Source organism: Salvelinus sp. IW2-2015, linkage group LG7, assembly GCF_002910315.2.
Source record: "Salvelinus sp. IW2-2015 linkage group LG7, ASM291031v2, whole genome shotgun sequence".
Lineage (NCBI taxonomy): Eukaryota > Metazoa > Chordata > Actinopteri > Salmoniformes > Salmonidae > Salvelinus > Salvelinus sp. IW2-2015.
In genome coordinates, this window is record NC_036847.1 from 17,951,618 (window position 1) to 17,964,731 (window position 13,114).

At 41.9% G+C, this 13,114-nt stretch overlaps 1 protein-coding gene across 2 annotated transcripts in view; it reads left to right on the forward strand.

Moving 5' to 3' along the window:
* Positions 1-2,883: 2,883 nt before the first annotated feature.
* The window catches only part of LOC111966532 (ephrin type-A receptor 2-like), a 42,573-nt gene continuing 32,342 nt past the window's right edge, over positions 2,884-13,114 (forward strand). For both annotated transcript variants that reach the window (XM_023991255.2, XM_023991256.2), the window contains exons 1-3: positions 2,884-3,054; positions 4,398-4,477; positions 6,633-7,284. In XM_023991255.2, the coding sequence (XP_023847023.1) occupies positions 2,973-3,054; positions 4,398-4,477; positions 6,633-7,284 (814 nt within the window). In that variant the 5' untranslated portion in view covers positions 2,884-2,972. The remainder of the gene's footprint in view (positions 3,055-4,397; positions 4,478-6,632; positions 7,285-13,114) is intronic.

Sequence of the window (13,114 nt, forward strand, 5' to 3'; positions counted from 1 at the left end):
AGTGATGAGAGCAATTTAAAGAAAAAAAGATATGTGTGTTATTGAAAATTGCATGTTATGCAGGTTGAGTAAACAAATGTGATGTGACATGTAGTTACAGGGAAAAGTAGTTTTCTTTTAAAGGAAGGAAGATGTGTTGTCATGTGTTAATAACATTTAGACTACGTTACCCAGCAGGCTATGCGGGGGGGGTAGGTGGTTGAAGAATGCCTTGCATGGCTAAACAAGGAGTTTTCTAGCTGAAGTATATGTTCATTAAAAGTAGTTAAACCTACGCCCCGGTTTGCCATTATACAAGGAACAAACATAACATTTCCCAACTCTGGTCCTCGACTACCCCCAATAGTACACAGTTAGCCACATGTAGCCATTGACAAACACACCTCATTCAAATTATTGAGGGCTTGATGATTAGTTGACAAGTTGAATCAGGTATGCTTCTCCAGGGTTACAATAAAATGTGTACTGTTGGGGGTACTGGAGGACCAGGGTTTGGAAACACTGTAGTATAGTATATCACTGAGAGGATATTGTTCAACCCTTACTCACCCTGACAGCCTTTAGATACCCCACAGACAGTTTGCTCAACACGTTTCACTTTGGTCTCATTGTATTAAAAGAATACTTGTCTACTTAGGAACTGAATAGCTGTAAGTCTGACAGGCAATGGGGAACAATGTCATATACAGAGCCAAAAACAGGTATCGCATAGCCCCGTTATTCTAAAATGTATTACATTGTACGTTTTTAGACCCCTTTACTTTTTGCACATTTTGTTACGTTACAGCCTTATTCTAAAACTGATTAAATTGCTTTTCCCCCACATCAATCTACACACAATACCCTAAATGTGGAGTGTGGAGTGCGATTGAGATTACGTCATCTGTGGATCTGCTGGGGTGGTATGCGAATTAGAATTGGTCTACGGTATCCAGGAGGATGCTGTTGATATGAGCCATGACCAGCCTTTCAAAGCACTTCATGGCTTACGGCGTGAGTGCTACGGGGCGGTAATCATTTAGGCAGGTTACCTTCACTTCCTTGGGCACAGGGACTATGGTGGTCTGCTTGAAAAATGTAGGTATTACAGACTCAGTCAGGGAGAGGTTGAAAATGTCAGTGAAGACTCTTGCCAGTTGGTCCGCGCATGCTTTGGGTACACGTCCTGGTAATCCATCTGGCCCAGCGGCTTTGTGAATGTTGACCTGTTTAAAGGTCTTGCTCACATCGGCTACCTAGAGCGTTATCACACAGTCGTCCAGAACCTCTGGTGCTCTCATGCATGCTTCAGTGTTGCTTGCCTCGAAGCATAAAAAGGCATTTAGCTCGTAAAAGGCATTTAGCTCGTCTGGTAGGCTCGTGTCACTGGGAAGCTCGCGGCTGGGTTTTCCTTTGTAGTCTGCAATAGTTTTAAAGCCCTGCCACATCCGACGAGCATCAGAGCCGGTGTAGTAGGATTCAACCTTAATCCTGTATTGACGCTTTGCTGTACTGACACTTAGACCACCTTTTGCAAAACATTAGAAGTTTTGTAAATGTATGTGAGGATTTGATAATTGCTGTTCTGCTATAGATACGTTTCAACACAGATCCAAAAGTTGCTTGTACGTGACTGGGAAAAACTGTAATGGAGAAATGCAATCGTCTAAGAGGGATACACTGTGACTCTCACTTGCCCCTCTCCCCCTCTCCTCCCTTAATCTCTCTCTACCCCTTGCTTACTCCCTCCCCCTCTCTTCTCTCTCTCTCTCTCTCTCTCTCTCTCTCTCTCTCTCTCTCTCTCTCTCTCTCTCTCTCTCTCTCTCTCTCTCTCTCTCTTTCTCTCTGTCTTAAATGTATATCTAAAGAGGGAGAGCGAGTGGAGGGATTTTAGGTTCAAGAGCTCACTAATGTGGTATTTCATAAGGCTCAATGCATTCTCCCTGGTGTGAGGGGCTTTGTGAAACCAGAGCCTCAGGTTACGGGGAGGCGGCGTGGGGAGGGAGGATTCGCACATGGCTGGGAGAGAGGGAGAAGCCCAATCTTTTCCCGCAGAGTTGGGCCCACAGGTGTCTAGGAACATAAAGTCAATAAAATCTTAATKTTCCTAGACAGGTGTGACTCTTGCAAAATCAATGACACACTGTATTGTAATCATCTATTGTGAAGACAGTATTCAAAGGTAAATATCTACCCAGAAAATCTAACAGGTTGACAAAGTATTCAGGAGTTTTTTAGTGAAACCATGGTTTAAAAAACTACAAGATACAGGTAAAAATCCATATTAAATGCATAGTATTCTCACACATATCACACACATAACCATAGTTACACTGTACAATAAATAATGAAAGTAGACAGAGCTTGACTCCCAAATTCCTTTGCAAAGGAGTTGCTAGGTGATGGATTCTTTAATCCTCTATATTCATACTCATACCAGCACACCCTCCCACACCCCATACTCCGTACTCCAACCTCTCTATCTCTCCCCGAGAATACAGATTCTGTTCTACTTCACTAATTTTGATCAAGGGGATGCTATTTCAAATTCTAAAGACCATATGTAAAATGATTTGTCATTTCTCTTGACTTTATGGAGTAATTGTGTTTGCATGTCACACTGCTTCAGATTCTAGAATATGAACAGGAAAACAATCTTGTTTATTTACTTTTATCATGAGTTTCATGCAGTATTCTTCTTATTTTGTACACAGAGAAAGAAACATAAAAAGGTAAATAGGCCACTTTCTTTTTTGTATCTGGTTTGCTTGTGGCTCAGGCAAATGATTGAGGCCATCAAAGCGTAATGCCAATGCACTTCCCTGTTTGCCACACCCCCTCCCTATAAGGAGTTGATGACATTCCATCAGGCGGGGGTTGATGACCTCCTCATTTGTGAATGAGGCTTCCGCGAGCTCAGCGTTCAGTTGAGCAACTAATGTGAGTGTTGAAGTATCCCACCGAGCCTAGAAATAAGAAGAACACTTTCCCAAATGGATCCCCGTGGAATTAAGCTCTTGGTGTTTTCTTATGTATTTATTAGCTTTATATTTATTACACTGCAAACTAAAGAAGGTAAGCGAAGTACTACTTTTACAAATATAATTTCTCCTTTTGCAACAAGTCTATCCTCCTATGCCCAGGTTGTGGGACCACGAGGAAGTTGAACGTATAAAGCGCAGCGCAACAACATACTGATACAATAACGCAACTTGTAGAAGTTTTAGGTTTTTGTTGTTGCATTTTGTCCACAATTATTTTTWWTTTTTTTCAATTTTCATAAAATGTCGACCACATTCGATTATCAGCTGTCTATCCCTGATCTCTTTATCAACATGAGGGTGTGCTGAGAGCAATCTACATTATAGAGGGCTGTTGGAATTTTGAATTTACAGATTGTCTCTAGATCAATAAGGTTGCAGTATGACATTGTATGAACATATTCAATATAACACAGACTCTTAGACAAAACAGAAGACTATACTACTTTTCCATAGTTGTCCTACACTGAAATAAAATGATCAGATACTTTTTCGGAAAAAAATTATAAGTGGAGATTTCTTTCGATATTTTTTCAAAAGGAATTAAAAAACGATTTCACACTTGTCAGTGCAAGGTAGCCTAACAACTACATATGGGAGACATGGATAATTATCTGCATGGCTGGGCTGAACATTCATGTCTGTTACTACTTAGTGCACGTTGAATGATATATGATAAAGTTAGTATATTCTATTTCATCAAGTTAATGATTACACCCTAAGCTTCCTTTTTAATTTTAAGTCACTGACATAGGCCTGTTTAAGTCTCAATTTAGGAAGTGTAAGGGAATACGAAGTTAAATGGAGTAAAATATTAGAGTGGAAATTATAATACCAAGAAGCAAATAAACTTCTAAATGTACTTGTCCCAGCTCTGTTACAGCAATCACATTAAGACAAGATTACATCAAGAATAGTCTGATGGGTGACAATATTAGTTTATCACTTGTGAATGATATATTATCACTTGTGTATGATTTTCAGCATAAGAAACAATGCCTTTTGCGACCTTTTCGAATCATAGTCGCACACCTCATGTAGCCTAGCCCATATGTTTTAATAAGGTTTGTATCACAACTAAAGTGGCAAAATACCTTCTTAAAATGAAGCACATTAATCTGCTTTACATGGGGTGTAGAGCCTAACTGGCATATATTAGCAGCGCACGAGTTTCAAGTTTGGGGAAGATACCATAAAAATGCACCTTTTTATAATAAAAGTATTACATGCATAATTGCATTTGTGGTCACTTTTGATAATGGTGTTTTCTGCTAATGGAACATTTGCGCTTATAGCCTACTACCATGTGCGCATTGCTGCGCTTCACTAAGTAAAGTGGTTGAATTAGACTTAATTTGGACTTTTTCCCTTGTGCAGAGGTGCTGTTGGATATGAGGGCATCAGGGAGTGAGCTAGGCTGGCTGACCGGGCCATATGAACAAGGAGAAAAGCAAGGGGTAAGTATCCATCCACTCTTTCCTATGCCCTGTTCCTGTACTCTTCTCTTTGGGGAAGTATGGCTAGAGTAGCACATAATATGCCATGTCTGAATGTCTCACCTTCACACTACTTTCACAACTCTTATTTGCCAGTATCTGCCTTTACAACTTGGTGCTCAAGTACAAATGTTAGTCATTGTAATGTCAAGTTAAATATGTGAAAGGGTCATATTATTCTAATGGGGGTTGGGTTTTAGTGCGTATCATGTCTGGACTCTCCAAGGGAGAGACAGACGGGAGAGAATGGCAGTTATAGCAAGCGTGGTAGAGAATACTTGTGGTTTTAAGTCCCTCGCTTCAGAATTGTATGTAAGGGTGCAATTAACTTAAGTTTAGAGCATATGGTACCTTTTGGGGAAAATTTGATGTAGCGAGTTAAGTTATCTGTCGTTTCCCATAAGTAGAAAATGGGTTGTCTTTCATCACAGTAAAACACAACAGATTGTTTTTTTTTTCTTATCGTTTGCTTTTGTGTCATGCGTGCTTGGGCCCAATTTTGTGTCATTAACATTTGAGTGGTCATTCAGTTGCATGCAAATAATTACAAGTTGGTCTATTTGATGGGTTGATGACTCAAAGGCAAGTTTGGGCATGCTGAACATACATAATCCTATCTTAAAATGTCTCAAAATAGTCTCTTCAATTGTGTACTAACAGTTATGTTGAATTTCACCTGGCACAATCTTGCTGAAGTTCAACTACTGTATAGACCAGGAAGATAAAGTTAATTGAAAGCCTGAACAGTTGTTATATTACAATATTTTATGTTTTTATAGCACTTAATTGTTGACAAAATTGACACGTATCATGATAATTATGATATCATGTATTATAATTCAAACTGTTTCTACCACGTTTGAATCACCCATTAAAACATTTTGCAATAGTTTTATGGAGCCGCTTGCTCTCGTGTTGCATGCCTCCGTTTATATGTGATGCCACACAGTCAGCCAACAAAGCACATTCCTTTAATAAATAGCATAGTGGTAACATGCAGAGAACAAACCACAGGCTCAGCCCCTGTGGGGCCAAATGTATTTGAGTAGCCACTATTACGCTGAAGCATGTTGGAAGTAGGGCTGTTGAGGTGACCATATTACCGCCACACCGGCGGTCACGAGTCATAAAGGCAGTCAAATTCCACATGACCGTTTAGTCATGGTAATTACGCTTCTCTAAATTAAGCATATAGGAGTACCTATTTCTTTGTTAACCGCTCAACACAGAATAGGGCGGATGCGCATGTGCGCACTCCCTCAAATCGCTTTGAGATTAAAAAAAAAAATATTCTCTCAGTTTTGTTCAATTGTATCTTTCATACTATAAAATAATGCCATGAAATTATAAACAAATCTTGTCTGCTAAATGAACTAGTGTAGCCCACAGCCATTTGCCATAGCCACATCAGGACCTAACATAAAGACAACTCAGAGTATGCTATTATTTTCTTCTGAAATGAACTACATTTTCTTCATATCATGCTTCTTTAGACCGGTCTAAAATAAATAATGGATTTATTGTGAAGGTGTAGGCTATATTACATGGATTTATTCAACTTTTTTGTGTGGAAGCCAGGAGATGCTAAATGTGTTTGTTAATTAATGGTCAATTACCGTGAGATTACCGTGAGACCGACAGGTATTTGCTTGACAATCACCGGCTGATGAAATTTCGTGATCGCCACAGCCCTAGTTGGAAGACTTCTCACTAAAATGTCTAACTGCTGTGGCAGCAAGAGTTGGATATATGGATCAACATCTGTTACTTAAGATGCCTCATTGTTGACAGGCCTTGGGTATTTCAATAGTATTGTAAAAATCAGCTGGCTTCATTACTTCGCTAAGACCTCTGGTCTTTTCTCGCCACTCTTATGTCTTGATATGTTCCTTTGGGGTCTCCCTCACTCACTTTCCCTTTGCCTCCAGGGTTAAAATTACAGGGGTGCTAGTCACTCCTATAACAAATCAAGGCACCCCCATTAGAATTTAAGATGTCAACATGGGCAGTAGGGAACCCACAATATGCATTGAACATTTTAACTTTGCTCAAAATGTATCCCCCAGAGTAAGTGTTTGACTGAATCCCTGATAGTCTGTCTGTGTGGTTGTTTCAGTGGGAGGTGGTCCAGAGGAGTCTCAACGGCTCACAGTTCTATACCTACTCGGTGTGTAACGTGGGCGAGCGTGAGCAGAACAACTGGCTGCGCACCACCTTTATCCAGCGCCGCCCGTCAGCCTCTCGAGTTTTCGTGGAGCTGCAGTTCATCGTGCGTGACTGCAACTCGTTCGACGGCTCATCGCTTACCTGCAAGGAGACCTTCAACCTGTTCTCCTCCGAGTCGGACGCTGATATCGGCACCAACTTCCGCAAGGGCCAGTTCAAGAAGGTGGCAACCATCGCACCTGACGAGATCACCAGCCGCAATGAGCTGCACATCAACACAGAGACGCGGGTGGTGGAGAGCCTCACCAGGAAAGGCTTCTACCTTGCCTTCCAAGACATCGGGGCATGTGTGGCGCTGCTCTCTGTCAAGGTCTACTACAAGACCTGCCCGGCCACTGTCAAAAGCCTGGCAGCCTTCCCCGAAACAGTGGCAGGGGGGGGGGAGAACCAGGCCCTGAGGGAGGTGGCGGGGGCCTGCGTAGAGAATGCGGTGAGCGAGGAGACGCCCCGCATCTACTGCACGGTGGATGGAGAGTGGGTGGTGCCCGTCGGACAGTGCCAATGCAGGCCCGGCTACGAGGCCGTCAACGGCACATGCCGAGGTAAGGTGTATGTTCCTTTGTTGGCTGGTGGTCTGAGAGTCTTTCCCCTCTCGCATCATGGATTCTAATACTGTGTATGTGTGTGGGGGCTTGTGAGTGTGAGCTTGCATGATTAGTCTGCATAGAGATATTTCACAGAAGGTGTGAGTTATGTTTTTTAATTTGTGTTGGCGATAAAAAAATGCAAATATTAAAAAGGCAATTCCACAGTAACATAATGATGCTGAGACTCCGATTTTTCACTTGAACAATTTTTTACAATTTCCACAGAATTTTACAAAAAGCATTTACTTAAAGAACAGTGCAAATGCAAAGTTTGGTGACAGAATGACGGAACAAACAGCACAAACAGTCATTCTGTTACCAAACTTTGCATCTGCACTGTTCTTCAAGTAAATGCATTTTTGATAAATTTTCAGTGGAAATTTCCCCCTCTTAACTGAAGTGTTTGAGGTCGCCCACTCTTGTTAGTAGCCATTTTTATCAGGACCTTTGGCCCTTGTAAGCTAGTATCCTGCTAATTTATTGTCATTCATTCATTCTCTTATCTTAAATACTCATACGTAGTCTTACCTGGGCTTTGTAGTCATGTTGCCACCATGTTGCATTCAAGTCCTCATCAGAGGCCCTCTAGTCTATATCTCCTCAGTCCTGCCAAAATGACAGATGTTGCTCAAAGACTAGAGAGACAGAAGTCACTCTGAAACTACTGGTGGTGTATTGACTTCTTCAAGGTAAGAGGAGGGTAGAGAGGTGGAGGAGAAAAAGCCCCTCTTGTTATCAATTCAATTTCAATGAAATTTCAGTTCTCTGGCTTTCTTCGTTACATGCATCAGAGAAATTGGCATTCCTTCTCTCCCTCTCTCTCTCTCTCATATCTGCTGTAAGAGACTAGGTTTCACCATGTGAGTGTTTTTGTGTGTGACTGCAGCAGGGTGATGGAGAGCGAGCATGTTGGCATGCTCAGGCCTGTTAGTAGCTGTTCCGTGATGCACCACCACAAAACTCCCATCACCGGAACATTAAGCATGTTGCTACACCACTGATTTTGGAAGACACACACACACACACAATCTGTTTCCCCTCCACTGGTAGTGTGTGTGTGTGTGTGTGTGTGTGTGTGTGTGTGTGTGTGTGTGTGTGTGTGTGTTGTGTCGTGTGTGTGTGTGTGTGTGTGTGTGTGTGTGTGTGTGTGTGTGTGTGTGTGTGTGTGTGTGTGTGTGTGTGTGTGTGTGTGATTTAAAAAAAGTGAGGAATGGAATGTAAAGGTAGGAGAACAATGAGGTGCAGTGTTGAGCTGTAGGCACTGGCTCCTCTCACCCTCCCCTTCCCATTCTCCACTGCATTCCTCTTCCATTTACTCCCAGATTACTGCAGGTCTGAGGAATTCCCGATGGAGAACTCCTGGTCTGTGAAATAGAACCCTATTCCCTATATAGTGCACTACTTTTGACTACAGCCCTATACATATGGAATAGGATGCAATTTGGGACGCACTCCTGCTCCCACCTTACAGAAAAATGAATTGAGGCTGAATACAGAAAGCTACAGTGTAAGGTGAAAGTGAATGAGTTTGGCATTAGGAGTGGAAACATACACAGATAAAACTGTGCAAACAGTACATAAAATGCACACGCAAAGACATACACACACACACACCCTCTTCCCCCCATGCAGTGTGCTCCAGTTGACTCACTGTTGACATTGCCAGTTTTCTTCCTTTAAAGGGTAGGTAGCATAAATTTAACCACATGTAACATATGGATTAGCATTAGAATGCGCGTCAAAAGTCCCAATGCAAAGCTACACCTCACTTTTCTATTTTTTTACTTATTACATAAAACTGATCAGAATTCCGAAGAATGCTGAAGTCATGCTGGAAAAACATTTGCGTGGTGTGATGTAATATGGATAACCTGGCAAGCCAGACTATTCCCTATAATGTAAACTCCAACAGAAATAATTTATAATTAAACAAATCGTTTGCACTCATGACTACTGCTTTCAATTAAATGTTCTGCCTATTTGCAAGCTACTACTTTATGAATGTATTGTTACATATTAGCTTGCAAGGTTGCTAGCCTACTAACGTTAGGCCTACCAGCCTGCTAACATTACGTTAGCACTGCGTGAGTCAGCCAGTTGCTATAGCTTACAGCTATATTAAAGTAAACCAAAGTTTTCTAAATGCATAACGCCATCTAACCAATTATCAAATAATGTTACCAGTATCTTAGCTAGTAAGCAAGCCATCCTGCTAAAGTTTATTTTAGCCTGCTAGCTAGCCTAGCTAGCCAACCACCACATTCAACATAGCTGAGTAGTAAGCCAGAGAACAACTAGTCTAGCACAGGCTGGAACCCACAGAACACAACAACAAAAATTGCCATCAGATATAAAGCAGAGAGAGCGGAGACTTACCAATTGACGCTAAATTAGCTACCTAGGTTAAAGAAGAGCCAATGAGAGGCCTTCAGAGGGAGAGGCCGTTTCACCAGCCGAGGGAGAGTCAGCTAATCCACATTGAATTTAACCGGCTTATCTCCATCACTGCAGACACTCGCGATGTACCACTAGGTCGGTAGGAAATAGAGGTTGCAGGCTTCACATTCACGCTCGGCACAGCACCTGGTTTCAATCCGTCTCAATCCAAAACCGAATAAACCGGTCCCGCTTCAAAGCTAGCTTCTCATTTCTGGGCCACAAATGAGTCGTAACTCCATCCTTGTGGATATTATGGCAATATGTGGGTATTACTGCACTAGCTACGAACGATGGAAAACTACTACAATGCTCGCTTGACTACCACTACTAAACTCACAGGAGAAGAGATATTTCGCGTGAAGTTATATGGTTTCTTTGTAGATTTTCACCAGCACCAACACTTGGTTTGGAATGTAATTACATGCTAGCATAGCGAGTAGCTAACGTTAGCCAGCTGGAACTAGCTAGGTAGCACCGGTTCTCCATATGATGTTGAGAAATAGTGCATTGTGGGTAGTTCCGAAGATATCCGGAAATAAGTTAAGAAATATGTAAAAATTCTCAAACAACTGTTTGTACACTGAACAAAAATATAAACGCAACATGCAACAATTTCAAAGATTTTACTGAGTTACAATTCATATTAGGACATTTGTCAATTGAAATTAATTCATTAGGCCCTAATATATGGATTTCACATGACAGGGAATACCTTAAAATAAAAACAGTCTATCTGGTGTGGCCGTCATTTGCGTCATGCAGCCTGACACATCTTCTTCGCATAGAGTTGATCAGGCTGTTGATTGTGCCCTGTGGAATGTTGTCCCACTCCTCTTCAATGGCTTTGTGAAGTTGTTTGGTATTGGCAGGAACTAGAACACGCTGTCGTACACGTCGATCCCGAGCATCCCAAACATGCTCAGTGGGTGACATGTATGCTGAGTATGGAGGCTATGGAAGAACTGGGACGTTTTCTGCTTCCAGGAATTGTGTACAGGTCTTTGCGACATAGGGCTGTGCATTATCATACTGAAACATGATGTGATGGCGGCGGATGTATGGCACAACAATGGGCCTCTGGATCACTTCACGGTATCTCTGTGCATTCAAATGGCCTTCGATAAAATGCAATTGTGTTTGTTGTCCGCAGCTTATGCCTGCCCATACCATAACCCCACCGCCACCATGGGGCACTCTGTTCACAACGTTGACATCAGCAAACCACTTTCCCCCACAAAGCCATCTGCCCGGTACAGTTAATACTGGGATTCATCCGTGAAGAGCACACTTGACCGGCATACCATTGGCCATCGAAGGTGAGCATTTTCCCACTGAAGTCGGTTACGATGATAAACTGCAGTCAGGTCAACACCCTGGTCAGGATGACGAGCACGCAGATGAGTTTCCCTGAGATGGTTTCTGACAGTTTTTGCAGAAATTTTTCGGTTGTGCAAACCCACAGTTTCATCAGCTGTCCGGGTGGCTGGTCTCAGATGATCCCACAGGTGAAGAAGCCAGATGTGGAGGTCCTGGGCTGGCGTGGTTAAACCTGGTCAGTGGTTGTGAGGCCAGTTGGGCATACTGCCAAATTCTTTAAAATGACAGCGGCTTATAGTAGATAATTTAATGTTAATTTATCTGGCAACAGCTCTGATGGACATTCCTTCAGTCAGCATGCCAATTGCACACTCCCTCATAACTTGAGAAATCTGTGGCATTGTGTTGCGTGACAAAACTGCACATTTGAGTTACCTTTTATTGTCCCCAGCACAAGGTGTACCCGTGTAATGGTAATGCTGTTCAATTAGCTTCTTGTAATGTCACACCAGTCAGGTGGATGGATTATCTTGGGGGATGAAAAATGCTCACTAACAGGAATGTAAATACATTTGTGCACAAACTTAAGAAATAAGCTTTTTGTGCATCTGGAACATTTCTGGGATCTTTTTATTTCAGCTCATGAAACATGAGACCAACACTTTACATGTTACGTTTATATTTTTGTTCAGTGTAGTTATAGGTAACCAGATCGTGACTACAACTAAGTCTTTGACCACACTGTGTTGAGTAAAAACTCATGCTTCCTACCCTTTAAGAATGCCTTTCTTTACACATAATCTTTGCTGGCAGAAAGGAACGCAAGCCTTGTGTTACCACACAAAGACACACATTTGACCTGGCTGCTCCTTGGATTTTGTCGAGCTGTCCGTGCCCACACCCTGTCACCCACATTAAAGACATATGCACACTCATCCCAGAGCTGGGCAAATATGTCTTAAGGCCAACTTGATCTGCGTTCCAAATGGCATCCTATTCCCTATGAACTGCACTACTTTTGACCAGGGCCATTTGAGACGCACGCTCAGTATCTAAATGCTCTTGTTTACACACAGTCTGAATGTTGTTGAGCTCTTTTTTTTGTCTGTGGGAAAAATCCTGGGGGAACCAGTAAATGAGTTCTGGTAAGGTTATTTTCTCCCATAGGAGGATTTCCCTTTTCCAGTAATCTAGGCCTAGTTTTCCTCTCCCCTAAACTGATATGTCGGTGACTAAGTTGAAGCTGCATGACTGTGCCTGCCGTGTGGCGAGTGACTTTATGGGTAGTAATTGACTTGGGTGTGTGTGTGCTTTATGTGCAGTAACTACTGGTTCTGCCTGCGTCTTTGTCTTCCTGCCCTCATTTCTTTTGCTCGTTCTATTTTCATTTTCTTCTCTCTCGTAATCTCTTTTATTGCTCCCAGGCTCTTCCCCCCCCCCCCCCCTTTTCCAATCTCCATTTTACAACTATCCTGTAAGTTTTATCATCAAAAGTAACATTATTACTGACTATTCCCACATGTAACCAGCTACAAGACAAAAATTTTCTATTATTCTCTGTATGATGAAGATATTATTATGGTTTTGTCTGTGTGCATCTCCTGAATGTGACACCAATTGAATCGCAACATCCTGTTTCACACGACCCAGATGTGACTATTTAGACTTTGTGCTGTTCTGTGTATGCCAGTAAATAAAACAAGTATTTTTTGCTTATTTGACGACTGTCTCCAAAAATAATAAACAGACGCTACATTTGAAAAGTATCCCTGATCTGTGTACCGTAGTTTGGTGGGGATACACATACTGTACATCACAGGAGGCTGCTGAGGGCAGAATCAAATCACATTTTTATTGGTCACATACACATTTTGCGGATGTTATTGCAGGTGTAGCGAAATGCTTGTGTTCCTAGCTCCAACAGTGCAGTAGTATTGAAAAAGATTCACAACAATACACACATCTAAAAGTAAAAGAACAGAATTAAGAAATATATAAATATTAGATTGAGCAATGTTGGAGTGGCTTT